This window comes from Protopterus annectens, chromosome 3.part0, assembly GCF_019279795.1.
Source record: "Protopterus annectens isolate FY-2018-M chromosome 3.part0, PAN1.0, whole genome shotgun sequence".
Lineage (NCBI taxonomy): Eukaryota > Metazoa > Chordata > Ceratodontiformes > Protopteridae > Protopterus > Protopterus annectens.
In genome coordinates, this window is record NC_056731.1 from 530,698,730 (window position 1) to 530,726,722 (window position 27,993).

Sequence of the window (27,993 nt, forward strand, 5' to 3'; positions counted from 1 at the left end):
AAATCACTGACCACCTTAGATATAAAAGTAAAAGAAGGATTAGTACAAAGAGACACTTTGTCTTTGTGGTAAACTAAGAAAGGAGGAATAGCCATGACAGCCTGAAGTTTAGACACCCACTTCTTGGCTGATGTGACAGCCAAAAGAAGAACATTTTTCAAGTACAATGTTTTAAGAAAACTGAATAAGCAGGCTCAAAGGGAGCCTGAGATGATTTTTCATCTTAAAAACGGAGGCACCAGGAAGGTGGAATAGGCTTCCTGGGATGCCTGATATGAAGGACACCTTTAAGAAATTGCTCGACTTACATCTAGAGGCCACAGGAAGAGTCAATGTTGCGGTCCTGCAGGCTTTCACCAGCCTCAAGAGAGACATCTAGGGGTCAGCAGCCACATCAGACCTAACGTTTTTGGTCTTTTTCTTGGCAGACAGCTAGCCCTCAGGACGGTAGGATTATGCCATAGCACCATGAGGCAACAACTTAAGACATTGCTTCTCAAAGTACATGGACAATGAGGACAGATGACTACAAAGGGTCCTAGGTGAAAATGCTTGACAAATACAGACAAAACCTTCAAACAAAAAACTAAATATATTGTCTTTATACTCCATCCCCTGTTAACTTAGAACAAATACACAAAACTACTAATATCTTCAAAATTAAGTTTAACCATCCATACAGAACTGTACCAAATCGATAGCTGCACCCATAGGCATTACCTAACTTAAAATTAAGGTTACCCATAATAAAGTGCATGTTACAGCCTGTGTTCCCACTTACAGTGATTGCTGACTGTTCTTTTCTTGCCTCTATCCCCCTTCTCAGATGTGAAAAACAGTCAGTACGCTTTCAGAACCGAAACGTTTAGCCCTATAAAAATACTGCTGGTTATCTTTAAATAAAACTAAACTGGATACTGTTCTATTAAATCCAAAATGTAGCAAAACACAAGCCTCTTAGCTTCCCTTAAGGACTCCGCTCAAACCTCTTGTAAGAACAAATCCAAAAACAAACGAAACAGAGTCCAAACTGGCCGTAATCTTTTATTATAAAATGTAAGCACTTTCAGGCTGTCTGATGAAGGTTTTTTTAACCTGAAAGCGCTTAGGTTTTATAATAAAAGATTACGGCCAGTTTGGACTCTGTTTTGTTTGTTTTTGGATTTGTTCTATTAAATCCATTCAAGTATTCAGGCTGCTAGGGAAGCTATTAACTCTTATTCACTTCCCAACTTTACTTCTTCTTGAACTGCTTGCCATTGTATCTTTAAATTTTGCATTTCCGTCAGCAAAGAATGCAAATATTAAGATTAATAACTTGCATCTGCCGACAGCTCATTTCCCCAGAAAAGTACTCGGCAATGAAAATGAGAAATGAAAAAAAAGTTAACAACATCTCTCTGTTCATGCATGAAAGAATCTGTCAATTTCACTCAGAAAAGAATGTGAACTGCCTACATCTGCAGACTTCTTGACTCCCATTAAGATAATTTGCCAGTTGAAGAGCAACAAGCTAATACAGCCTTAACATGTGAGGAACTTAGCATTTTCATGGCTTTCGTCATTATGTCTTATTTTTCAAACCTACTTGCTTAGAAACCACTACTATTACCACTTTGGTGTAAGCTATAAAACATCCACTTTTGTAAAAGTAAGAGAAATTAATTTAATTCTACATAAAGTATAATCAATGCAATTTTACACCTTAGCCCAAGATCACAGCATATTAACTTAATCTTGTTTCTGTTCAGCCTTTCATCTTGTTAAACTGCAAAGCCTATATTTCTTACAAATAAACAAGTACTTGTTTGCTATAATAGCTTTCATACATACAACAGCCACAGAAAAGACTCTCCCCACATTTACCTCTGATACACACTATACAAAACTGCTTTACTATACAACATGCAGCTTATATAATGAAATGTTTTATACAAATAGAAAAACACATTTTTTTTACTTACGTTTATTTTACTCTTTTTAGTATCCTTATAAACATTAATGACAAAGTAGATTATATGCTTTACAGTCCACCCACAAATTTAACAATGTTAGCAAAAGTCCAGTCTTTTGCAGCCACTTTTTCTTGCAAAATCATTTTTCACAAGTGTAACGGATACTTTATAGTTTCCCATTTATTCACTAATTTCAGCATTTCTGGTCTTAACCCTGTTCATATCCATCTCTCAACACCAGAATCTAGTTCAAGCCCAAGGTGCTCCTGATTCTATTCACCTCTTGTGTTTTTTCTCTCTCTCTCAACCATTTTCCTTGGAACATTGAAAACTATTTCACTGGCAAAAGCTCACTCTGAGCTTTACTGTCAGAAGAATGAGAAGTGAGAGTCCGCCTCTGTTTGCTGACTCAGTTTTTGTTGGATATATTTTCTATTTTCTCCTTAGCTTGCTCTGCATCCAAAAGTGTCTGATCTTTCAGGGAAAAAATATCCTGAAGACAGCTAGAAAACAGCAGCTTGAATCTCACATCTGCCTCTCAACATTCCTTGACTGGTATGACATATTTGCTTTTGTTCTGCTTGATGAACAGTGAATGACCATTTTCCCCAAACAGTCTGCTTTCTCCAGTTTTAATACTTTTCCCATCTGCTACAGTTTTGACAAGAAACTCTTTCTGCTGGTATGATAGAACCTTTACTAATATAGGTCTTGGTTGTTTTTTCATGGCCACGTTTGGATCAAACTTTCAACGTGCCCATTCAATTAACAAATCCTGCACAAATAAGTACAGTGTTCCATTTCTGCATTAGAACATCCTTGAGGAAGTCTCGCAGAGATGGCATGGGGAAGAAGTTGCTGCACTTTGTAATGCTTGAGGATGCAAAGATGTGAGATTTATCCCACATTCAGAGTAACTTCTGCGCTACCAACCGCCAGGCATTAGCAAATGCTACACAGATTGTCCACTAAAGAACCAGACTTCCCTGAAATGTGATCTATCAACAGAAACCAGAAGAATGAATGGTCTATTCTTATACTCTCTCTCTCTTTTTTTTTTTAATAAAAAACCTAGTCAAGCCAGAGTTTTTACTGTGTGATACCTTAACCTCCTGTAAAAGAGGCCTATGGGAGATATGCAAATGCTCCCTTAAGGGTCCTAAGGGGTCATTTGCATATCTCTCATGGGTCTTTTACAGAAGGTTTAGGGTATCACACTGTGAAAACACTAGCTTGCCTAGGTTTTTCTTGTTTTTACTAATCGGTTTGTCTGCGTGACCTTTTTACTTTCTCTTGCTTTTTTTGACAAAAGTTGGTAAAATGAAAAAATCATGTCTTCCCATATCTGCTGATGTACCAAACTACAGCCATGATGCCAGAATGGGTGGTTATCATGCCTTAAGAAAGGGAGTTCTAAAGGGTAGGTAAAGAGAACTCCCTTCATATCCAGGGCATTGATGTGCAGGGTAGCTTCAGAGGACATACAGACACACTGAACTGTCCATCAGTTGTAATGCCCTCCCACTCTAAGGCAGACCTTTTCAACAGTTGTTGTGGGAGTAAGTCAATGAAGAGGGTTAACACTGATCACATTTGAGATTTCCATTCACCACTGAAGATGTTGCTTGCATTCTAAGGAAATCTAACTTTAGTATGTCACAGGGTCCGATATCTGGGACCACTAGACCTAGAGTGTTCAGAGTTTGACACAGGACATCACGAGGATGGATGCCAACATGAAACCCACAGCCTTCAGGCACAGATCAGCAAAGATCCTGAAAGTGCTCAATATGATGAAGACCTTGGACTGAAACAATAGTATCCACCTCAATGGAAGAGATGCCTTGCAAAAATAAAAAAAACACCTTGTCCAGACACTAGCTTGTAATTGTAAGCTGTGTAAGTGTTATAATTAGGTCAACTGGGGCTTACTAAAGTTCACTGTAATATTAACAGAGGGTGAAATATTCTGATCTGACACCCTCTTGCTATGATTAAAGCCTGAACAAAAGGAGCAGCTATGAGGCAGTCATTTAGAAGAAGATCTTGGTGCCCTGCAACATCTAACTACCTGCTTCCATGGATTTGGATTTTGTAAACACTGTATAAGCTGACGTGAATCCGAATTAAAGGATTCGGAACTGGTATTGACTAACTCCTATGTTAGACTGGAGATGTCTCTTTCAGTCTTTGGCAATCTTGATGTGGAAATAATTATCTTCGATATCCAAAGGAGCAAACATATTCTCTTCCTTATAAAAGTGGAAGAACTGACTGTTTTGTAACATTGCAAAAAGATTCCCTGGTGATAAAGGTGTTTAGAACACAGAGATTCAAAAATATTTCTGACGTCCTTTGTCTTTTTCAGTACAAAAAAAAAATCTGGAATAAAAATGTAACCCTTTTCTGGTGTGATGGGGCTTCTCAAGATAGTTCTTTTTTCAGGACACTGAGAACCTCCCTCCTTAGACAGGCTTTTTGATATGGTTGCACATAAGAAAAGGGAGGAGATGGGACACAATTTTCAGTGATATCCTATAACCTCTGGATGTTAACGCTTTTATACATCTGCCTGTCATAATGGATTCTCCTGCAGGCAGCTGGTGGTGGAGGGACAGGGACATACCCCACCCCCATGTCATTAGAGTGGGACAGCCAGTCATGGTTTTCTGGTGTCTGCTGAGCACCCCTGCCTAGGCCCACAATAATGCTGGCAGTTGCCTTAGATATTAACTTTCAACCCAGCATACTGATATTTGTTCTCCTAATTTGCTCCATCTGAACCACATATGGCATTTGTACCTCTGCAACCAGTAAAAGAGAACAGTTAGGTGGCTGAAATGTGCTGTTCACAGCTGTGAGGGTCATGCTGTGAGGGTCATGCTAACTTTCTCTTTGTTTTATGGTGCCTTGCTTTTAGGAACAAAAATACAGGGTCTTGTGATGGTTTGTCCATAAAAGTTACCTTCATGGCCTTGGTAAAATTGGTTAAAAACATACATACATACATATTGATGCCAGTGCCCAAGGAATGGCTACACATTTTTCAGAGTTATAAAGAACAAGCACCACAGGGTTGACCATACTGGAAGCAGATAAGGACTGGAGTTTATTTTACAGAACTACCCACCAACTGCTCAGATGTATGGTGCATTTCATCTGCTATATCATGCTTGAAATCCACCATGAGTCATAATTAAAAATCTACATAATAAAAGTGGAAGACATGTACATCTCCTTCAGTCGCCTGTCCATCCCTCTGGATTCTTTATTTTGGATGTGAAGAGTTAGAGCCTTTTTAAGGACTGCTGCTGTGACAAGTGTGTCAGGCTTGAGTTTCTCTGACCAAAAAACATATTCTACAGGGCAAAGGATATGGTTGGCCTTTTTCAGAATTGGGGCTGCCATATCAGAATTTTCCCAAGCCAATCAGGTGGTAACCCACAGGATTTCAACAAATGGAGGTATTATCCTGGAGGATTATTTGGTAAAGCTGTGGGTCTTCTGCTACTTCCTCTGAAGGGAAGATACTGGGTCTGTGGATCATCCACTTACAGATGCATTCATTTAATTACTATTTGTGGGAAATGGAGGGGAGCTGACGTCTTATTCATTACTGATGATTACTCCAGACAGGGGGATCAAATTGTTCATCTTATACAGGGCCTTCCTGGGCCTCTATGGTGGTTTGAGTCTGAAGAGGAGAAAGAGAAATACTCTGGTATAGATGTCATGATGGGGGGGGGGGCTCCAGAAGAACTGCTGCTGTTTTGCTGCCCTGGGACAGGATTAGGACCAGCTCAGAACAGTCTGCTCCAGTCTGGTAGGTGCTGGCATTTAGAACAATGAAAGACACAGAGGGACACCATTGCAAGGGGCTTACTGATTCAACACTGACACTCAACAGTCACACTGCTAGAGAGAAAACCAGCAACAAAATCCTTAGTCCGTGTGAGTTCAATAATGACATCAGTGTCATGATTCTGTCATCTGGCAATAGCAAAAATTAACATCAACGCAATATTTGACACTGAAACAATGACATCGACCCATACAATGCCAAAATTGATACTGCATGCGCAAAACTGAGAAGCCCCCCAACATCATGATTAATGAAGAAGGTGGTACTAGAAGATGCAGTACCAGAGAGGAAATTTAAACATCCTAAGATGTGGCAAAAACATCAAATATTCCCCTTACTCCTATGACAGATATAGGGGAAGGAACATCAGAGTATCTCACCTGAGTCCCAATAAGAACCTCTGTCAACCTGACCTACTCAGTGTCAGGAAGAACACAGGAAGGGTAAACTTAGTGTAGTTTACCTTGAACTTCACACTCTCCTGTCAGAATGAATTTCTGACATAGAAGACAGTTTGGATAATTCAAGCAATTGATTAACTTGACAGTTACAAACAAGAAGCCAGACACTTTAAACAGTCTTTTGCACTCGAGCATCTGTGACTACAGCAGACAGACAGGCCTGGCTAACAGGCTAAGAAGGAAGAAACTTGCTTTTTTTGTAAATGGTAAGGTCAGCTTGATGTTGTATTCATTTATCTTACCTAGCAAAAACAGACAAGGAAGAAGCAGAAGCTTCTGTAGTGTCTTTGGCCAAGTCTGCTCAAGTAAATGAAGTTTAACGATTTTTGAAAAGTCTTGCCAAATCTAACACTTGTCAGTATTATACAAATCTCCTAGGTAATATAAAACACAGTGCCTGTCTTAAGATTTTCCTCCCACTGGCATAGTAGAGTATATAACGTTTTTTTTTTTTGTAACAGATGAAAAGATCCTATGCCAATAAAAGGAGGAAGAGATAAACTTGGTAAGAATTATTTTTTAAATGGGATAAGACTCCCAAAAAGGATGAAGCTATGCTAAAAGAGATGCAGCTAAGGGACCCTAAAACATTTAACTTATGAGAAGCAGCACTGTTTTCTCATAAAAATCAAAAGGCAGCCTAAAGCCATTTTTTCTCATCTGAATTACAGCACAACAACAAGGATCTGAGAAGGCTTTGCAATGCAATGTATTGTGGGAGAGGGGAGGGTGTCTATCAGTTCGAGACAGTTTTACCAGCCTGGTGGTCCAATGCTGGACAGCCTTTATTCTGCTGCTATGTATATCAGATGAGCTGTTTAAAGCAACTCAGCTCACACAGTACAAAACTTGCTAGGATACCATCAATGTGCCTTATATGACTCTTAATAGAAATGCATATCTACTTTGTGCAGTTTCCAGTAACACTTTTACTCTCGATTCAGCTATTTCAGGATATGCAGTACTATACAGTGAGCAGAAGAGTTATGCACACCTGCCATTCGATTAGCTGTTCTGTGAGAGGCCAAAACCATCCTTCCCATGTGAGTTGAGTGTTGACGGGTGGTAATACATGGCATGTTCTGCTGAAAGTATGTAGACCCCTATGAAAGAAAACTGACCTTTGTACAGCAGTTAGTTTTGGATACATTCACTAACAGCTTTTTCCTCTAGTAATCATTTCTTGAGCTAAGGAATGAGAGGCAGTACAAAACATTTTTCAATGTCATCAGCAAATATAACCAACAAAAGCTGAACTAAGGCAGACCACTGAGGCATGTTCATTCTAGTGCCTTTAGGTTCTAACACAAGAGAGACCTGTTTAACTGCATTCATCCACCAAGACACATCACTAGTCAAGTAAAAGTGGTATGCCCAAGACATAGCTTAGAAAGTTTGCATAGCTGGATAGAATGATTAACAAAGCTGAAGGCCTTAGACAGGTCCAGACAGAGGGACCGGTGAAGCCACTTACACACTCCAGATAATAACAGGTCAGTTTCCTAGAAGAGGCTAAGGCTATTCATTAAGAGGTGCAGTTGCCTGTTCTATCCTTAACTCTTCTCTTCTGGACAGATGTGGCTAATGAACTAGCCACTTCCATTATCGAAAGTAAGAAAGTGTTGCTATCAGTCTAGTTTCTATGGATAAGACTTACAGATTGTCATCAATGCCAGTAAGACAGGCTTTGAACAGGGTACAAGTCATGAAAGGAACAATCATGGACATTGCACAATGCAACTCCTCCAACTATGGAAGACCAAAGGTTTCATTTCTAGGCACAAATGGAGTCAAGGAGTGGGATCTTGTCAAAGGAGGAAGAGTAGAAAAATGGACTATAAGATTTTTGAGGTCAGCAACTTTTACACAAACTCAACTAGACAGTTTACAAAAGGTTTCTCCTTCCTCCCTTCATGTATAATGAAATTAGTTATATTTTGGGGGGAAATTGAAGTGGGACACAAGGAAGCTGAATTTGCAAATAGTTTTACAGGGGAAGTATCTTAAGGGCAGTGTGCTCAGATAATGTTTTCAAAAAGAGTACTTGCTAATCTTCCTAGTACTCAAGGAGGTGGTACTATAATTTGAGTAAACAAAAACACATTTTAAATGAGTTAAAGAAATGTATTGCCTTAAATGTTTAAGAAACAAGATATGGCAGGGTGGTGGTTATTATGTACAAAAAAAAAAAAAAACTGCAAGTGGGAAATTAATTATCTTCTTGCAAATACTAACCATTAAGAAGAGGTAAAACCTGGACATACTAATCTTGTATACAAGCTTAGCGACAGTGTTTTTCTTCATTTGTTATACTGCAGTAGAAATGGTGCTAATTCGTTTATTTTTTCTTTAACCTACCTTTCCTGAGATTCTGCAACAAAGGTCCGCAAAGACCATGCAAGGCTGTTCTTCAGACCAACAGTGTCAGTAGGCAGTTCAAAAACAGAACCACTTGCTCTTTTTGTAAAGAGAGCTGAATCCCTTCATGCAAAAAAGTACCATCTTTCAAAAAAAAAAACACTACTCCACTCAGAAAGTCTAACTTTTTTTTTAATTACTGGTGTTTTTTTCCCTTTACATGTGCATTCTTTGGATATAAGGGAGTCACATGATAACAGTTTTTAAATACCACAAATTTTATCACTGATAACATTGTTTTGATGTATTCTTTATTAAAAATGATTTTTGAGAATTTTGTTTTCGGTGGCAATTTTAGACATAAAAGTGGAGTAGCAATGGGAGCCACTACAGCTGCCTACTTTCGCCAGATTTGTTATTGCGAACTGGGAAAATGCTTTCTTATAAATGAACTGTTTAATCATGCAAATTTTATATGCAGTTTATTGAGATTTTCTTTATATGGACAGGAGCTAAAGAATTATTTATTTTAGTGCAGTTGATAAATGTAGATACTTTTTAAGGTTTACAGTTAATGTGGGAGAATAAACAATTTGTAGATGTAGCACTGCCATCTGACATTCAATTTTGTTTTAATTCACATGTTTTTAGGAGCCCAATGTTTGGAAATACTTATACAGTTCCAGTTAACATCCTAGACATAGGAAATGCAAGTTCCATTCAACATCCCAGCCACTTGAAATATAATACTAGATGATCAAGGCTTAACTTCATTACAAATTTGTTTTTACTGATGAATGGTAGGATTTTTTTTTACTGTTTTCACAGAAAGGGTATAACAAAGACTTCACTAAAATTGATTCTAATGTTATGTAGAATGTATGGCAAAATACCCCTGTAGATGCCTACAGCACAATAACAACCTAGTGGCTAGCCCACTGTATGACAACAGGGGTACAGATTATAAAGCTACATACGTCATTACTTTTATAGTGGACATAACTGATAACAGGAACATCATATGTAATAACTGCTTAATTCTGAGGGAGATAATATGTAATAACTGCTTAATTCTGAGGGTCAATAAGGACATTTTAAATGCTGTGGGCAAAACATCAGTATCAGTCACACTTGGAATGGCATATTTCAGTTACGTCACTTCAGTTAAGCCAATGGGGACTTTCAAATACATTTGTCCCTGTCGTAGATATTCCATGAATGTCCTTTTCTCAATCTTCCACACTTAAACAGAATTCACAAAGATGCTAAGTACTTTAACTGCAACTAAAGTGGTGTTGCTTATGTGGCTTTATATTCTGGCCATGATAGCTTCAATGTAGGAAGAATCATATGGCAGCTGACACAGGGTATACATTACCATATGTATGTCATTTGAAATAAAGACAAAAAATAACGCAATGTGTATAAGCACAGTGCGATATGGTCTGTTGCATATTTTTATTATAGGTGTTGTAAGGATGGACCAGAAAGGGGGCTTTGCTCACAGATATTTTTGACAAAAAAGTTCGGATTTTTAATTTATAATTTCAAATAATTTATTGGTCATTTATTAATCACTTTAGGAGTTGCCGAGTGCGCCTGATTTGTTGGTCAGCTTTCACTGCATTTTAACACATTTCATAATGCACTTACTTTAAAAATTTTATGGAGGTGTCTTTGTTCAACATTTCTCACTTCTATTGCTTGAAGAAGGTTTTAACACTTTTCTCAGTTTACTGGTGCTGCAAATCATCTGAATATTTCACATATACTTATATATGGTATTTTCAATAAAGTGAATGTTCTGAAAAAGTCTCAAAGTAATTTGCATACATATACTGGACTGTGTGATCTTGAAACTGTAGAAGACCAGGTCATGTCCACCTATAAAAATCAGAGGTTGGCATGTTACATTAGAGTTCATTTTCATTTAGCAGAGAGAGAAGACAATGATCACAGGCTGCTCTGACATTTAATTAGACAATAAATCACAATGCAAGAGATGCATAGGGAGATTATAAATCCAGAGAAGGCAAACAATTAATCTAAATATTTTTTTTATTAGTTTAACAATATCAGTACAAGTACTTTTATCATCTGTCACTTTTTTTCTGAAGACAAGATATTACTTACCAAATGGCCCAGCCAGTCTGAGACCTGCTAATGGATTAAATGGGCTCAGCAATGCTCCTAGTGCTTTAATCCAGATGGGAATTGGCCTCTCTTGATCAACAATGTTAGGTCTTTCTGGAAAACCCCAAGGTTCAACTAAAACAAGGTGTTTTACCCTGCAAAAAAATGGAAAGTTTACAATAAGACAGTGGGGTATATAGCAATGGTAAACCACCAATTCCTGCTCCAAGCACAATTCCAGATCAAAAGGATCTTAACAAGAGCAATACATTTAGATCACATTCTGCAATGTTTCTCCCCGGGCCTCTGCTGAAAATTGGCTTTGTTCCAAGTCGGACTTTCCCGGTTCACAAATGTTAAATAAATAAATAAAACATACAGCAACATAAACATAACTTTCAAAGACACTGCAACTACAGATAAAAGCAGGTTATTTTTCCTTTTTTTTTTACACTTGTACACACACTGCCATTGCCACAGCCACCACCATTGTTAGTACAAGCATTGTTACAGCAACCTTGTTTCACTATATCTTACTTTGGTTATATCTACTTACCTTAGAAACTGCTGGCAAGGGCTAAATGTATCGAGAATATTTTCTACACTTTATTACTTCACTTTGCAGTCACCACAGGGAAACACATTTCAGGGGAAGGTCTTGGATAAGTCCATTGATACTGCACACTTTTCACACAGACTGCTGGGTAATTGTGGGCCATCTTTCCCATTTACCATCAGCCCAGCCTTGACAACACAGTAATCGTTATGTTAACAGCTCAGATAATAGAAAATGTTACCAACCCATGATTTTAGAACAGTTATAACATTAGAAATCCCAAGTTAAAGTATGACACTAATGAACTGCACATATACACAGACAGAAGTGACAGCTACACTCCAAAATTTGATTGTTTCAGTGAGTTAAAACTTTTTTTTCTACAGTCATGTGTCGCAAGGCAAAATATTTTTTCTATGCTTTTTTCTCTTCCTGCCTGCAAACCATCAAGCCTCCTCCAATCATACTCAAGCCCATTCATTTCCTAGTAGGGTGAAATCTCCAGATAGGCTGTTACTCAGACTTCTGGAGGTCTATGCTATCACTGGCTTCCTAGCAATGACAGCATATGTGTAGGTCACTACCCCCTGCCAATGTGGGACAAGCTACCTGGATCACTGCAGGACTCACAAATCCCGGCACTGTGAATGCAGAGGAGGCCTAACACATAGGGCTTAATTAGTGTAAAACATACCTCTATGATGTATACTGCAATGTCAATCCTCCTCAAAAGGACTGACTGTGTTCTGCTCCATCCTGCCTTCTTCCACAGGATGGATTCACTCATTCATCCCTAGCAATGCCATTATGCACCCATGATGATATTCGCTTGGGTTACTTGAGTCAGTCAGAATATATTTTCCAACACTACAGCTTGGCAAAAAAGCATTTACAGAAGCTACACAAGGAATGGGTATCTGTGCTGATTTGTACTGAGCTGAGATGGATAAGGAACAACAGAAAGTTTTCTTAACCTTTAAGAACAAATCTACAAATAAAGTGAAACATTTAGCACTACAAAAAAGACATGTGGAGGAATTGAAATCAATTTAGTATTTCAACTTGGGGAAAACAGGCACATATATATATAAAAAGAAAATATCTACCTTCAGCACTTCAGATTCAGGCACTAGAAACCTGTCAGGAAGTGTGTATCCTTGAGTACTCTAGTGCCACCCAGCTTTGTGACAATACTTGCCATTTTTTTACTTCACCCTATGTAAAGCCTGTCTAGTATGGATGCATGTAATGGGTTATGTTCAGGAGAGGTCTTTTTCTGTTTATCACATGTCCTCCCTGCAGCTGGGTAGCGTTCGAAAGACATGTGTGGGTAAATGGGCGTGCCTTCATTTAAGGTTGGGTGTCGAGCTGGTACCTCGGCGTTTCATAAAAAATCTACTGCCAATCATTAGCGGAACGGAGTTCTGCTGTGGCGACCCCTTACCGGGAAAAGCCGAAAGACAAACATATTGTTTTAAATATAGCCACTTAAGGCAAAATTAATAGCTATACAGCAGAGTGGAGGCTGCAACTTAGAGATCTGTGTCTGTCACTAAGAATCACTATCAATGCCATCTCTGTTAGTGTGATACTAGTGATTTAAAGTTTTGGAGCTTTTCAGTTTTCTCTCCTGCTGTGAAACCATGGAGTTAGTACATATATTTAGTGGAGGGAGGCAAAGCCTCCCACCAAGGAGGATGTACTCCTCACAAAAGTGTTCTTTTTCTGAATCTGGATGAAGATTCAGTCTGATTTTTTTTTTCATTCAGTTGAGATTGGCTGGGTACAAACTGATGAGACATAGAAGAAACTAGTACAGAATACTTCCCTCACCAAAGAGATGATCATATTGCTTACTGAATACATTCCCACTATCCACACTATTGTGATAATTTTGTTTTGAAAGCAGGTGATCAGTCTGGTGAGTGGCAGCCCTTCAATTGTACTAACACAGCTAGAAGTTTAAATTATAAAATCAGAAAACTATGGTGACCACATGAAGCCATCTATTTTGTCTTTATCACACCAGTAATGAAAATTACCACTGCAAATCGACTTGTATTCCAGTTATTCCTGCTATTCTTCAAGTTAGTGAAAGTAAACTGGATTAAGATACTGTAACAACATTATAACTCATTATACAGTAACAAAATCAAGATAATGCAGCATCACAACCATGGAGAAAACTGAAACTGCTGGCACATTAACACATCATTCTGTCATTAATCCTCAGTGCCATGCACAAATCAGTGAGTTACAACCTTGTCCAATTCACAACTGACCAAGGCTAGGGAAGACTCCACATTGTCATACTGCAATAATTTGACCCAAGATGGCTGCACAGATGAAATCATTTGACTAGAAGGTCAGCTGTCCTTCTGGTAAAGGTAACCAGAGTCTACACATACACCTCTATCAGGCAAGCTTTGCTTGCAGGACCCTAGGAGTTTGGAAAACTAGAACTTTTAGGGGTGCACACTTCTTGACAGGCTTCTAGTACATGCATCTAGAGTACTGAAGGTAGTTATTTTCATGTTAAGCCTCCAAAACAAATAAACAGGGCAAAGTGGCATTCTGACAACATGAAAATACAATCTTGTCTGAGAACATAAGAGGGATGGCTGAGTGGGAAAATTGGGCATCTGTGATGGGCTGAGCAGCTATGCATGTATTACTTCATTCAGATTCAATAAACATAATGATTACGCATTTAACACTGTGACAGATGACCTTATTAAAAACTGCCTGTAATTGACTCCAAGTACAAACAGTGTTCGGTCTCAAAGAGGGGTTTCCTGTGGGAGTGGGTGTGCATTAGGGTTCAGCTCTGAGCCCACTGCTGTTCATACTGGTGATGGACTACATTATCAAACATGTCGGAGGGGACTGATAAAGTTTCTGTATGTAGACAATGTGGCATTACAGTCAGACTCTGAGCAAGAACTTCAGCAAAGGATAGGGGAATGGAATGCAAAACCGAAGGCATATGGGATGAAACTAAGCACAGATAAGACAGTGGTAATGGCAGCAAATTGGGGAAATCAGGAGAAGTTAAGAATTGAGATAGAAGATAAAACAGGGGACTAGGTTAATAGCTTTGAGTATCCGGGAGGGGTGGTTGAGGAGAACGGAAATCTTAAAGGTGTCAAGGCTAGAATCAGAGGGGCTGCATCCAGCTAACATAGAGGTATAGTCTATGACACAAGAATGGCAAAGAAGCTGAAAAGTACGGTATACAAGCCAGTGGTGCGACCAGCACTACTGTACAGAGACCTGGTCAGTAAAAGCAGAGCAGATGAGGAAGCTAGAGGTGATGGAAATGAAGTACCTGAGAAGGGTGGTAGGATGCACACTGTGGGACAGACAAAGAAATGAGGACATAAGAGCAGAAGACAAAGTAGCTCCAATTGTGGAAAAGATCAAAGAGAACAGATTATGGAGGTTTGGACATGTGCAGAAAAGCAGAAGACAATCTGGTGAAGAAGATTTGGAAAGTACAGTTTTGTACCTACCATAAATGTAGATGTTCGAGTGCTAATACAGCTGCAGTCATAACAGATGGGTTTTCCTGCCGTCAGGCGGGTCCTCGGTCGGCCAAATTTCAAAGTCTAGGTCCGGCGTCGGATGTCGTCACTTCTTCCCTGACGTCAGTGCGACAGGGGTATAAAAGAACCATCCGACACCATTTTCTTCAGTTTTTCTTGCCCCAGATGTCAGGTGCCCCCAGAAGGAAGGCAATACATAAATTTATGTAATAATGCAATGCAGTATAATCAAAAAACAGTAGTTGCAAGCAAATACACCATAAAAGAATACCCCAATCAGGTTGTATGAGGAGGTGTTATCCATTAGGCCTGTCCCAAGAGGGGAAGGAGGGAGGGAAACCTGGACTGCAGCTGTATTAGCACTCGAACATCTACATTTATGGTAGGTACAAAACTGTACTATGTTCATCGTGCATACAGCTGCAGTCATAACAGATGGGTAGAATCCCAAAGCTAAAAAAGGGGTGGTAGGCACTAGGTGGAACCAGGAGGAGCCAGGATGCCCTGCAAGACTGCAGTGGCAAAGCCTGCTCTAGATTTGGAGTATAATGATAGATGATAGTGCTTGGAGAAAGTATGTACAGAACTCCAAGTGGCAGCTTCCAAAATATCTTTGGTAGGAACCCCCCCTGAGGAAAGCTGCAGAGGTAGCTGTGGCCCTTGTGGAGTGAGTTCTGATGCCTGCAGGTACAGTTTTACCATGAAAAGAGTAACAAAAGCGTATGCAGTGGGTTATCCATTTTGAGATTGTCTGTTTGGAAATAGGCTTCCCTTGAGCTCCTGTAGCATAGGACACAGAGTTGCTCTGATTTTCTGAAAGGCTTTGTTCTGTCCAAATAATAACGTAGCTGTCTGTGAATGTCCAAGGAATGTAGTAGTCTCTCCCCTTTGTTTTGAGGATTAGGGTAAAAGGTAGGTAAGTGGATAGCCTGATTCAAGGCTACCCTGGATACTACCTTTGGCATAAAGGAAGGATTGGTTCATAAGGAAACTCTGTCCTGATGGAAAATGATGAAAGGCTGCACAGCCATGAGGGCTTGCAGTTCCGAAACCCTGAGAGCTGAGGTGATAGCCAGCAGGAAGGCTGTTTTCCAGGACAAATATTGCAGTTCTGTTGAAGCAGCTGGCTCAAAAGGAGGCAAGGTCAGTTTTTCTAGAATGAAATTGAGGTCCCAAGCAGGTACTGGTTGTTTCCTTGGGCTTTTTATATTCTTAGCCCCTCTGAGGAACTGTCTTAAGAGGGGGTGAGAGAATAAAGGAGGATCAGTGTTGTATTCTGCAGAAATGGCTGAGGCATGGATTTTGATGGAGGAGAATGAAAGTCCACTGCTTAGCATCTCAGCTAGGTACTGTAATATTTGAGGTAAATTCAGTATTCCAGGATTCTGGCCATTTTCTCATTCCAGGCACAAAACCGTTTCCATTTTGTGGAGTAGGCTTTTCTAGTAGAAGGTCTTCTGGCCTCCAAAATGACATCCTGCACCTCCTTGGAGAGTAGGGTCTGTTGTGATTTTAAGGAATCTTCCATGCGGCTAGATTGAGTGTTTTCAGCTGGCTGTGAAGAGTTTTGAAGTTGTGCTGAGTCAGTAGAAGAGGCATTAGAGGCAGGATCCATGGTGGGGAATGCGTCAGGCTCCTCAGGAGTGGGTACCAGTGTTGTCTTGGCCAGTCTGGAGCAATGAGAATCATCTTTGGTCTGTCTGCTCTGGTCTTAATAGAACTTTGGGCAGCAGAGGAAGAGGTGGAAAGGCATAAACTGTCATTGTTGTCCAACTGAAAGAGAGTGCGTCCACTTTCCAGGCCTGTGGATGAAAGGTCCTTGAGCAGAATTTTGCCAATTGGTGATTTCTGTGGGAGGCAAAGAGATCTATGTCTGGCCTTCCCCATGCTTGAATTATCTTTGAAAAAACTTGAGGATGCAACTTCCATTCGTGTGGATCTGTCATATTTCTGCTTAGGTTGTCTGCCAGCGTGTTTTCCTTGCCTGGCAGGTACTGTGCTTGAAGCTCGATTTGTAATTCCAGAGCCATGTTCCAAAGAGACATGGCTAGCCTGAATAGGGGGTATGAATGGGTTCCTCCTTGTTTGTTTATGTACCACATTACTGTGGTGTTGTCTGTCCTTATCAATAGCTGGCCTGGATGCAGTAGGTCTTTGAAAGTTATAATAACATTTATTACTGCTAGCATTTCCTTTTGATTGATGTGTAGGTGCTTTTCTTTTTGGGACCATTTGCCCTGAATGCACCGATCTGTCATGTGCGCCCCCCAGGCATAGTCCGAGGCGTCTGTTGTGATGACTTGATTTGCTTGAGGCTTGCAGAATGGGAGACCTGTGTTTCTTTGGCATGCTTGAGCCCACCACAGAAATTCCTTTTGAAGACATGGAATCAGTGGTATTATTGTTTCCAAACTGTGGTTGTGTTGAGACCATAGGTTTTTTAGGTACCATTGAAGTTTCCTCATATGCAGCTTTGCACATGGGATTAGTAGGATGCAAGATGCCATGAATCCCAGAGCCTGCAGGATTTTCCTTGCAGTCAGCCTGGTAAAAGTTGCCAGTTTTCTGAAGTATTGAGTTAGTTGCCCTTGTTTCTCTGGCGTGAGATAGGCCATCTGGGTGTTTGTATCCAAGCTGGCACCCAGGAAAATTATTGTTTGAGAGGGTATTAGCCTTGATTTCTTTTTGTTGACTGTGTATCCCAGAGAATTCAACAACATTATTACAAACGCCAGATGTTTCAGAAGTATGTGCTTGCTGTCCGCTTGGATCAGGCAGTCGTCCAAATATGGGTATATTTGTATCCCTTGAAGTCTGCAGTAGGCAATTACTGATGCCAGGCATTTCGTGAACACTCTGGGCAGTAGATAAGCCAAAGGGCAATGCAGAGAATTGATAATGTGTTGAACCTGCAAGAAATCTGAGGTATCTTCTGCAATCTTGTCTGATTGGGACATGCAGGTATGCCTCCTTGAGGTCCAATGTTACCAGCCAAGACTCCTTGCTCAGCATGGGAAGAAGCTGCTGTAATGTGAGCATCTTGAATTTTGGCACGAGTAAAAATGTGTTTAGGATGGATAGGTCCAAAATAGGTCTCCAATCTTTGCCCTTCCTTGGTACCAGGAATAGTCTGGAATAAAAACCTTGACCCTGTTCTTGTGCAGGTACCTCTTGAATAGCTTTCATATCCATGAGATCTGAAATTTGTTTCTATGCCTCTGCCCTTTGATTGTGTGGCAGGTTTGGCATGCCTCTCATTTTTGGAAGGGTGTGAAAGTGGAATCTGTAGCCTCTGTCTATAATGTCCAGGGTCCATTTGTCTTTTGTGACAATATGCCAATTTTTCGAAAATAATGCCAGTTTTCCGCCTAAAGGTACTGCCATTTGAGCCTTGCTTGGCATGCAAAGGGGAAAGTCATTGGTTCTGCTTTCTGAATGGCTGTGAACTATCCTCACCACCTCTTTGTGTAGGTGCTTGCCATTGTCTGCCTCTAAACGATCCTTGAGATTGCCCTCTACCCCTCGGGTGCCTGTATCTACCTCTTTGGGGTCTGTCCGTGGCTGGAAAGGACCAATTTTTTGAACGCCAATTTCTACTGAAACGTGGAGGTTGTACCTGTAGGAAATCTTTCACTGTTTGCATTGATTTTGCCTTTTCCTCCATTTTCTTTAATACCTCCTCAGCTTTAACACCAAACAATACATCTTTTTGCAGAGGTGCATCCAGTAATTTAGCTTTAACATGATCTGGTAAGGTTTGCTCTTTGAGCCAAGCATGTCAACGTATGACTGATCCTGTAACAGCAGCTCTACATGAGGCCTCTAAAGCATCAAAACCACATTGCAAGGCATGTTTACCCACTTGTTCTGCACTATGTAACAAATCCTGCAACTCCTTCAAGTCTGGTTGTTCAGGTTGTGACATTTTGCTTTTCAACTGTGATAACAGAAACTGTTGGTACTTTAACATATGGAACTGACAGTTTAATGCCCTCATGGTTAAGGTGGCCGAGGTGTATACCTTCTTCCCCCACCTTTCTAAAGCTCTGGAATCTCTCTCTGAAGGTAATGGATTTTTAGCAGTGGAGGCCTTAATTCCCTTGGGACCCTGTGAAATAGTTTCTGGGTCAGCCGCATGGCTTTTGTATAGGAATTGGTGTGAATGAGGAACCCGGTAATACCTGTCAAGCTTGACTGGAGCTGGAGGTAAAGAATCTGGGTTAAGGCAGGCCTCCGAATACACATCATCTAGTATGTCTAAGACAGGAGGTATAGCCAGAGGCCTGTGCTGGGGGAGCAAGAGGAAATCCCTGAGCCTTTTCTTGGAGTCTGAGTACTCTTGGCCTTCCCAGTGGAAGTGTTCCCTCAAGGTATGTAAGGTTCCCCCAAAAGAGTAATCCTCAGGAGGGGAGACAGAGAGAATGGACTCCTCTGCATCAGAATCTTCAAAATGGGAGTATGAATGTTCCTGGTCTTCAGAATGTTCTGAAATAATGGAGGCCTGGTCCAAGGAAGGGGATTCTTCCTCCACTCTGGACCTTTTGTCCGGGGGGGGGGGTTGAGAACCCCTGATAAGAGTAGTCAAATCCTCAGCCATTTTGAGCATCTGCTTTTTAGGCATGGGGCCTTGAGAGGGGCCCTGTGGAGTTTGTCTTTTAGTATGCATGGCTGCTTTAGACTTAGTGAAAGCCTTGATGGAAAAAGAAGAGGAAGGCCTGAAGACATCTTGAGAGGTGGCAGGCCTGTCTAAACTCTGAGTTTCACCGCCAAGAGTGGCTTCGGTATCTGTAGTCGGGGTGTGGGCCGAAGAGCCTGCGACCTCGGGCACAGAAGACACCGCCAATGAAGTGTCATCGGTAGTCAGGGGCTGCGTAAGCACCTCACTGAGAACCGGACCACCTGTAGTCGGCTTTGGTGTGGTGTCGGTAGAAGTCGCGGACCTCGTATGTCGGGCCTTACCTTTGCGTCTTTTATTCAAAACTGGAGTCGGAGTATCCGACGACATAATGTAATTAAATTTTTTGCCAAAATAGTGTTGGGCGAACTCCGCCCGATGCTCAATAGTGCGTCTGTTGAATGTAGCACAAAAACGGCAGGCCGAGACGTTGTGGTCTGGGCCTAAGCAAGGAATGCAGAGGGAATGAAAATCCTTATGCGGTATTTGCTTCCCACATGAAATGCAATTATTAACTTTGTCTGACATCGGTCTGAGGCAAGAAAAGTTTCCCCAACGGGGTACTTAGCTTTCAAGAAGACTTCGGTTGAAAAATATTCGTAATCTCATGAGCTGGCCGACCGGCACTTGCGAACTGCTTCTGCTTCGGGCACCGCACGGCAAGAACGATGGAAGAAAATGGCGTCGGCTGGTTCTTTTATACCCCTGTCGCACTGACGTCAGGGAAGAAGCGATGGCATCCGACGCCGGACCTAGACTTTGGAATTCGGCCGACCGAGGACCTGCCTGACGGCAGGAAAACCCATTTGTTATGACTGCAGCTGTATGCACGATGAACATCAGACAGGAAAAAGGTAAGAGGAAATGAGAACGTCCAGCAAAGAGGTGTGTAGATCAATGTGTGTGTATAGCTTTAAGAACTTTTCTAGGGGCTTGCACAAATGTATAAACACTGAGCACATGCGAGCTTGACTGCCATTTTGTAGTAAGTTGTTGAAATGCAAGCATGGATGTCTGTGTAGTCTGTCTGTTAATCAGTTCATTTATATTTTGTAATGCTACTATCCATCCTGATGTGTTTCTATGTAATAAAGCATACAAACGAACTATCCCACCTGTTCATCATCTATACTAGAGAGTGACGAGTGACTTGGTGCCAGAATGGGATCCAGATTCCTCAGCTTTGAGACCAAGAGGCACTCGGTTAAGATTGGAGGAATATACAGGAGTGAATCATCCATACTGCACATATAACTTGCAAAACAGGTCAGAAATGAATTTCAGATATTAGAACTTGCTCAAACTATTTCTTTTTCATAAAATATGAAACGAAGCATTCAGAATGCTCCAAACAAATTTCTAAGTAACAGAAATATTGAAAACTATGATATATTAACAGAAATATTCAAAATACTTATCGAAAATGTTTAAGTCCAAATTGCATAAAATGAATAAAATACGGGAAATGATTGCATTTTTTCGCTAAGCACTACCTTTATCCCATTAATCAAAGCTATTCGAGTTGTCTGAAGTGTATGAAGTGTTCATGTTTGTACAGTGTTACAGTACAGTTATTTCATAAAATTCAGCCATTAGAGCATATTTCACAAAGTACAGCATTTCAAAGAGTTTATTGTGCATTTGAATGTTATTACAAATACTGGCTGTATTGTCATGAAATGTCCAAAAGTAATTGTTCCAAAGTCCTTGCAACAAGAGTATATTACTATCTTGCATTGTGGTCACGCAGGAACCAAATATATTAAAAGGAGGGTGAGAGGACTAGTATTTTAGCCTTCTATGTCACAAGACATTGAGAGACTACTTTCATCTTGTTCTGTGTGTGATAGTACAAAACCACTTCAACTAAACCAGATTCCTGAACTACCTTGGTCGACAGTAGCCACTGACATTTTCGAATGGAATAGTCAACATTACTTGGTGTTAGTAGACTCTTATTCCAATTGGTTTGAGATTGACCTACTTCCTAATCTGGCATCCAGTGTTGTCATTACTAAGATGAAGCGTCATTTTGCAGTTCATGGAAGTCCGCACAAAGTTATTTCTGACAATGGCACACAGTTTACTAGCCAGCAATTGAAAAGATTCGTTGAAGAGTGGGGACTTTATCCATGTTACAAGTAGCCCTGTACACCCGCAGTCAAATGGTTTGGCAGAATGTACAGTTCAAAGTGTGAAACAGTTACTAGAGAAGTCAAAATGAGATAATAATGTTTTCCTGAATCTCTTGAATCTCAGAAATATTCCTCGTGATAAACATCTTGGCTCACCTGCCCAGAGACTTCTGACGAGACAAAACAGAACTGCATTACTAGTCAGCAGTAGTTTATTGGTCCCAAGTGCTAAAAATAACAGATCAGTGAAAGCCATTCTGTTAAAGAAACTCCTATCCCAGAAATCCCTTCTGTTAAAGAAACTCCTATCCTAGAAATCTTATTACAAGTCCAGCAAATCACTCAGTCCATTACGTGGAGGACAGACACTGAAAATAAAAATGTGCAAAGGTTATGTTCAGATTGGAGTTGTAAAAAGTGTTTGTCCAGAGCCGAGATTGTACATAGTGGAATCACAAGGAGTAGAGTTTAGGTGGCATCGGAAACATTTGATGCAGGTATCTGAACCTGTACCACAGCACCTAGCCTGTGAGAAAGACTCTATCTCGACTAAGTTGTCCAGCTTTCCAGTTCCACAGGATGTTCCAGTAAATATTACTGTCCCTGAGATGAATCCCAAAATTCCTGAAACGAGTTGTTCACTGAAGACCGTCTCTGTTGCTAAACATAGTTCTGATTACTATATTACTAGATCAGGTCGTATTTCCAGACCATGTCACAGATACATGGCACCTTAGACATGAACATTGTGTTTGTTTCTAATGTCTATATTATTGATTGTCTTATTCCAATGTCACTTCATTGAGGACAGTCTATTTAATAGGGAGGATGTAGATCAATGTGTGTTCAACTTTAAGAAGCTTTCTAGGAGCTTGCACAAGTGTATAAATACTGAGCACGTGCAAACCTGACTGCCATTTTGTTGTTAGCTGTTATAATGTAACCATGTATGTCTGTGTAGTCTGTCTGTTAATCAGTTTCTTTATATTTTGTAATGCTACTACCCATCCTGATGTGTTTCTATGTAATAAAGCATATAAACGAACTACCCCACCTGTTCGTGATCTATACTAGAGAGGGACGAGTGACAAGGTAGATGGATTGTGTGAGAGAAGATCTGCAACAGTCAGGCATGTGTGGCGAAGAAGGCAGGAGTAGGGCACTGAATCAAGAGAGAGAGAGTGACAGTTAACATGATATCCCAACCCATGTAGAAAAATAGGAAAAAGTGGGCTGATGATGGTGATATATGTAACTGGAAAACTGAAATGACACTTATTGTGCAATATTACCTGATAACTAAATGAATGCAATGAAAAGCAACTGAAGATTATAATCGCACACAGCCCGTAGCTCTCAACATATCTGCTTTATAATCTTGGACAAAACCAAAAATACTGAAGAACAAAGCCCCAAAATGAGGGATACTGACTGAATGCACTTTGCTGAGTGGTAAATCACAATGAGGCCAAAAGTCCTTTTCATGGGAGATACAATTCCAAACAGACTACTTTTTCTGCATGTGTAAGTTGTCACAGCATACAGTTAGAGAATTAAGAAAACATAATAAATATGTGATATGACATTTAAATTTCTAACCACTGTTACTTGAAACTGGATTTAATTATTTAGTTTTTCAGCAGTCACGCACTAGAACAAAAGAGCAATGTTCATGAAAATTTAGTACACGGCAGCTTGATGCACTGCTCTTTGCTCCATGCTGATAGAGCAAACAAGCAGAACAAAATTGGAAAGGCTTGGCATTCAAGACAGACTAACAAGTCAGGTTAATGTGATGGGAAAGTTAAGTGGGTATGTGAAACACAAAACTCAACATGCACCCATGCACAAGGTCATGAAATAGAAAAGAAAAAGGTGTTGAGTGCAGCTAAAGAGTTTGCCACTGTTGTGCAATGTAAAAATTAAATTTGCACCTGAGGGAAACTATTACACACCTATGAAAACAATGAGAAAGGGCTCATCTTGAGAACTCTGAAGTAGAAAACACTGCAGCATTCTTAACCTAATGCTAAATTATATAAAATGGGAATAACTTAATAGGGTATTGTCTCTCTCTGAGGTGGCACAACTTTGAAATGAGAATATATAAAGAGAGGCTACAGAATGCAGGGGGCTTGTCTCCCACAAAAACAGTTTCAAGTTGTTTTTAGGTTGTTTCTATGTTTGCAATTTAAGATTTGGTTAAGAATGTATAATGTTTTAAGTTATAATATTGCACACTACAATATGTACCAAGGGAAATCGGTGGGATACATGTCACAGCAGTGTACAACCCCCCCCCCCCCTCCAGCGCTAACACCACTCAACGCTGCTCAAAATAAACTCCATAACATTACCTGTGAGCTACAAAGTAGAAACACAGACATTGCACATGTGATAGTGGGTGATTTCAACAGAGCTGGGCTTAAGGAAGTGCTACCCCATTTTTATCAGTATGTGGATTTCCCCACCAAAGGGGACAATACCTTAGACAATATTAAAGGAGCCTTTAAAGCTCTGAAGCACCCCAACACAGGCAGCTCTGATCACACAGCCATCCTGCTTCTGCCTACATATAAGATGGCTTTGATCAGAGAAAAAATGGCAACTAAACAGATTAAAATCTGGCATGAGTGTTCCATGGATTGCCTTCAGGACTGCTTCAATACCACCTGCTGGGAAGTCTCCAAGATGCAGCTACACACAAACTCCAGTTAGACAGACACCTATCCCGAATCAGTTCTTGAATACATAAATAAATGAGTGGAGGATGTAACCACAATGAAAGTCATCACTGTAAGAGCTAATCAAAAGCCCTAGCTCACCAGGAATGTCTACAAGCTACTGAGGGAAAGAAATATAGCCTTCAAGGCAAATGACAAAGAAAGGTTACAGGGGGCCAGGTCAAATCTGAAAAAGGGTATTGAACAGGCAAAAAGGGAGTATGGGAGATGATGCCATGAGGGCTTGAAGTTCAGAAACCCTTCTGGCTGGGTAATAGCCACCAGGAGAACAGCTTTCCATGTGCAATGTTGTAAATAACAGTCCTTAGTTGGTTCAAAAGTAGCTAAGGTAAGCTTTTCCAACACAAAGTTGAGATCCCAGGGGGGAGGGATTGGCTTCTTTGGGGGTCTGATGTGTAGAACTCCTTTCAGGAATAACTTGACTTCCAACCTGGATGCCAAGGGAGGAGTCAAAGGTAAACATGCTGACATGGCAGATAAATGTGCCTTGATGGGAGAGTATGACAAGCCACTCTTTATCCGTTCGCACAGGTATGTCAGAACCACTGGTGGCTCCGCTGACAGTGGTTGTAAACTGTTTATTTAGACACCAGACAGAAAACCTCTTCCATTTGGACAGACAGGATTTTCTAGTAGTGGGTTTTCTGGCCTCCTGCATAACCTGTAGCACGTCCTTAGTAAAAAAGGTGTCTAAAGGGAATCAAAGCCATATCACCCACAGAGTTAGGTTTAGGGTGAACATTTGAGGGTGTATTAGAGTTCCCTTGTCCATCCTGAGGGGTAACTTGTGGCGACTGCCCTTGGCTAGGTGATGAAGAAGGGGGAGCCAATGCTGTCTTGGCCAAAAGTGGATCACCAGCAAAATTTTTGGTTGTTCTTTTTGAATTTTCAGCAGAACTTTCTGAAGAGGGAAGGGGGGAATGCATACACATACATCCCCTTCCAAGGAAAGGAAAGAGCATCCACCTTCCATGTCCCAAGAGAGTGAATCCTGGTACAATATTTGGGAAGCTGTCTGTTCATGTGGGAGGCAAACAGATCTACCTGTGGAGTACCCCATCGATGGACCAGGTCCAGGAACACATCCCTGTTTAACATCCATTCGTGGGATTGAGTCATGGACCTGCTTAATGAATCTGTCATCACATTCTAATTGATGGGATGTAAACAGCTTTTAGAAAAACATGGCTCTGTTGAGCAATCTCACACACATACAGAGCCAATCTGCAAAGGATGCTGGACTTTGTCCCTCCATGCTTGTTGATGTACCAGAGGACTGTGGTGTTGTTTGTGAACCATCTCAGCACTCCTGGTAAGATTCTGGACTTGAAAATGTGTAGAACAAAGATCAAAGTCCTCATTTCTTTGATGCTGATATGTTCCCTTGACTGAGGGGGGTCCACACATCTCTCACCCTCCAATTCCATAAAGTTGCACCCCAGCCCATGTCTGATGCATCTGTGTACAGATCCTGGTTGGGGGGAAGTGGTTGGTGGGGGAGGCCTAGATTTTTTTGTAAACTGTGGAATCCACCACTTTAGTTCTTTTGTTAAGCAGGGCAATAGTGGGACCACAAACTCCAGGGTGTGAAGGTGTTGTTTCCAGACTGTCCTCAGGAACCACTGAAATTTCCTCATGTGTAGCCCTGCCAAGGATACCATGGGGATAGTGGAAGCCATGAATCCCAGGAGTTGTAGGACCTCTCTGGCAGTCAGAGATTGTAGTGGAATTAGTTCCTGAAAGTAAGTGGTGAGAGACGAGATTTTTTTCTGGAGGTAGGTAGGCCATCATTTGGACTGGGAGAATTCTGCAGTCAAGGAAGATATGGGCCTGGGAAGGGATCAGAATAGATTTCTGAAGGTTTATGGTAAACCCCAGACACCTCAGAAGGGACAGTGTAGTCCAAGTGCTCCTACACCAACTTTGGGGATGAAGCCTGGATGAGCAGGTCATCCAGGTAAGGAAATATTTGAATACCCTGCATTCTGCAGAAAGCTACGACTTGGGCCAAACATTTTGCGAATACTCTGGGGGCCGTAGAAAGACCAAAAGGCAAAGCACAGAACTGAAAGTGAGAATAATCCACAGAGAACCAAGAATTTCCTGAAATGTAGATGGATGGGAATGCGCAGATAAGCATCCTTTATGTCCAATGACATCATATATGCCTGAGGGAGGATCAGGGGAAGGAGTGTAGGAAAAGTTATCATGTGAAAGGTACGGGACTTTCAGAAAAGTGTTTAAATGAGATAAGTCTATGATAGGCCTCCAGGGTCCTTCTTTCCTAGGGACTAGAAACATCCTGGAGCAGTACCCTTTTCCCTTTTGATTTGGAGGCACTTCTTGGATGGTACCCTAAGATAGCAGGGAATGCAGTACTGGGGGAAATAAAGCCATTTGGTCCTGAGGGGGTTGTGGGATACCTCTGAAGGTTGGCCTGGATTCCCAAACCATGAAACAGCCTTGTTCAATAATGGTAAGGACCCAAGAATCTTGGGTTATCAGTTTCCAAGCTGAGAGGGACAGGGATAGGCGAAGAGAGAGAGAGGAGTATAGGGGTCTAGGGCCCAGTAGTCATTGGCTAACAGGTTTTGCCTGAAAGGATTGCTTATGAGAATGTGTGGAAGGGGAAGATCGAGTGGGGGCATGTTTCCTGGTATCCTTTTTCCCTTTGGGGGTGTGATACTTGGAGACCTTTCTCACAAAGGTTGCCCTAGCTGGACAGTTCCTCTGGAAGCGGGGCATAGGAGAAACAAAAATGTACTTTAGATCTTATAGCTCCTCCTTTTCCTGAAGGGCTTTAATGAGCTCTGCAGCTGCAGAGCTAAATAATGCCTTGTTGTCTAAAGGTGCACCCTTAAGCTTGGCTTTAACATCATCTGGCAAAGGATGCAGCCTAAGCCATGAATAACTCCTTACGACATACCCTGATGCTGTTGCTCTGGCTGAGGCCTCCACAGCATCGTAAGTACATTTTAAGGATTGCCTAGTAACCTGGCTGCAGGATTTAAGAATGCTAGATATTTTTGTCTTGTTAGGGCTATCTGGTAATTCTGATTTGAGTTTCATAGCATCTGCCATAAGAGCCAGGGAATACTTAGCCATTTGGGTTTTGTAATTCATGGCTCTGAAAGCCAGAGTGGCAGACATATAAACTTTTTTACCCAACCTCTCCATAATTTTACTCTCCTTATCAGAGGGAAGCAAGGAAGTGGAGGGTAACAACTTGGACGTTTTATCTGCAGCTATAGAAATGGTAGAGGGGTCAGTCGATGGAGCCTTGCAAAGGAACTTAGCATCCTCAGGCACTTTGTAGAATCTATCAGGGCATTTAGGGGATGGAGGTTGGGAATCTGGGAACTTGGAAGCAGCAGAAAAGGCACCCAAAAAAGCCGGCAGGACATGGGCGATAACAGAGGGATTAGGGGACTCCATTTACAAGAGGTCATAATACCTTTTCTGGGTCTCAGAGACCTGACAACAGTCCCGGCTGAAAAAATCCTTCATCTGCACAATGGTCTCCCCAAATGTAATGTCCTCCCCAGGAGAATTTGTGCCATTAAACTCCT

General features: G+C 41.0%; 1 protein-coding gene across 1 annotated transcript in view; it reads right to left on the reverse strand.

The window, feature by feature from the left end:
- ABHD5 (abhydrolase domain containing 5, lysophosphatidic acid acyltransferase) overlaps positions 1–27,993 on the reverse strand; it is a 774,004-nt gene that overhangs the window by 287,609 nt on the left and 458,402 nt on the right. The window contains exon 4 of the mRNA XM_044064943.1: positions 10,770–10,924. Coding sequence (XP_043920878.1) covers positions 10,770–10,924 — 155 coding nt within the window. The remainder of the gene's footprint in view (positions 1–10,769; positions 10,925–27,993) is intronic.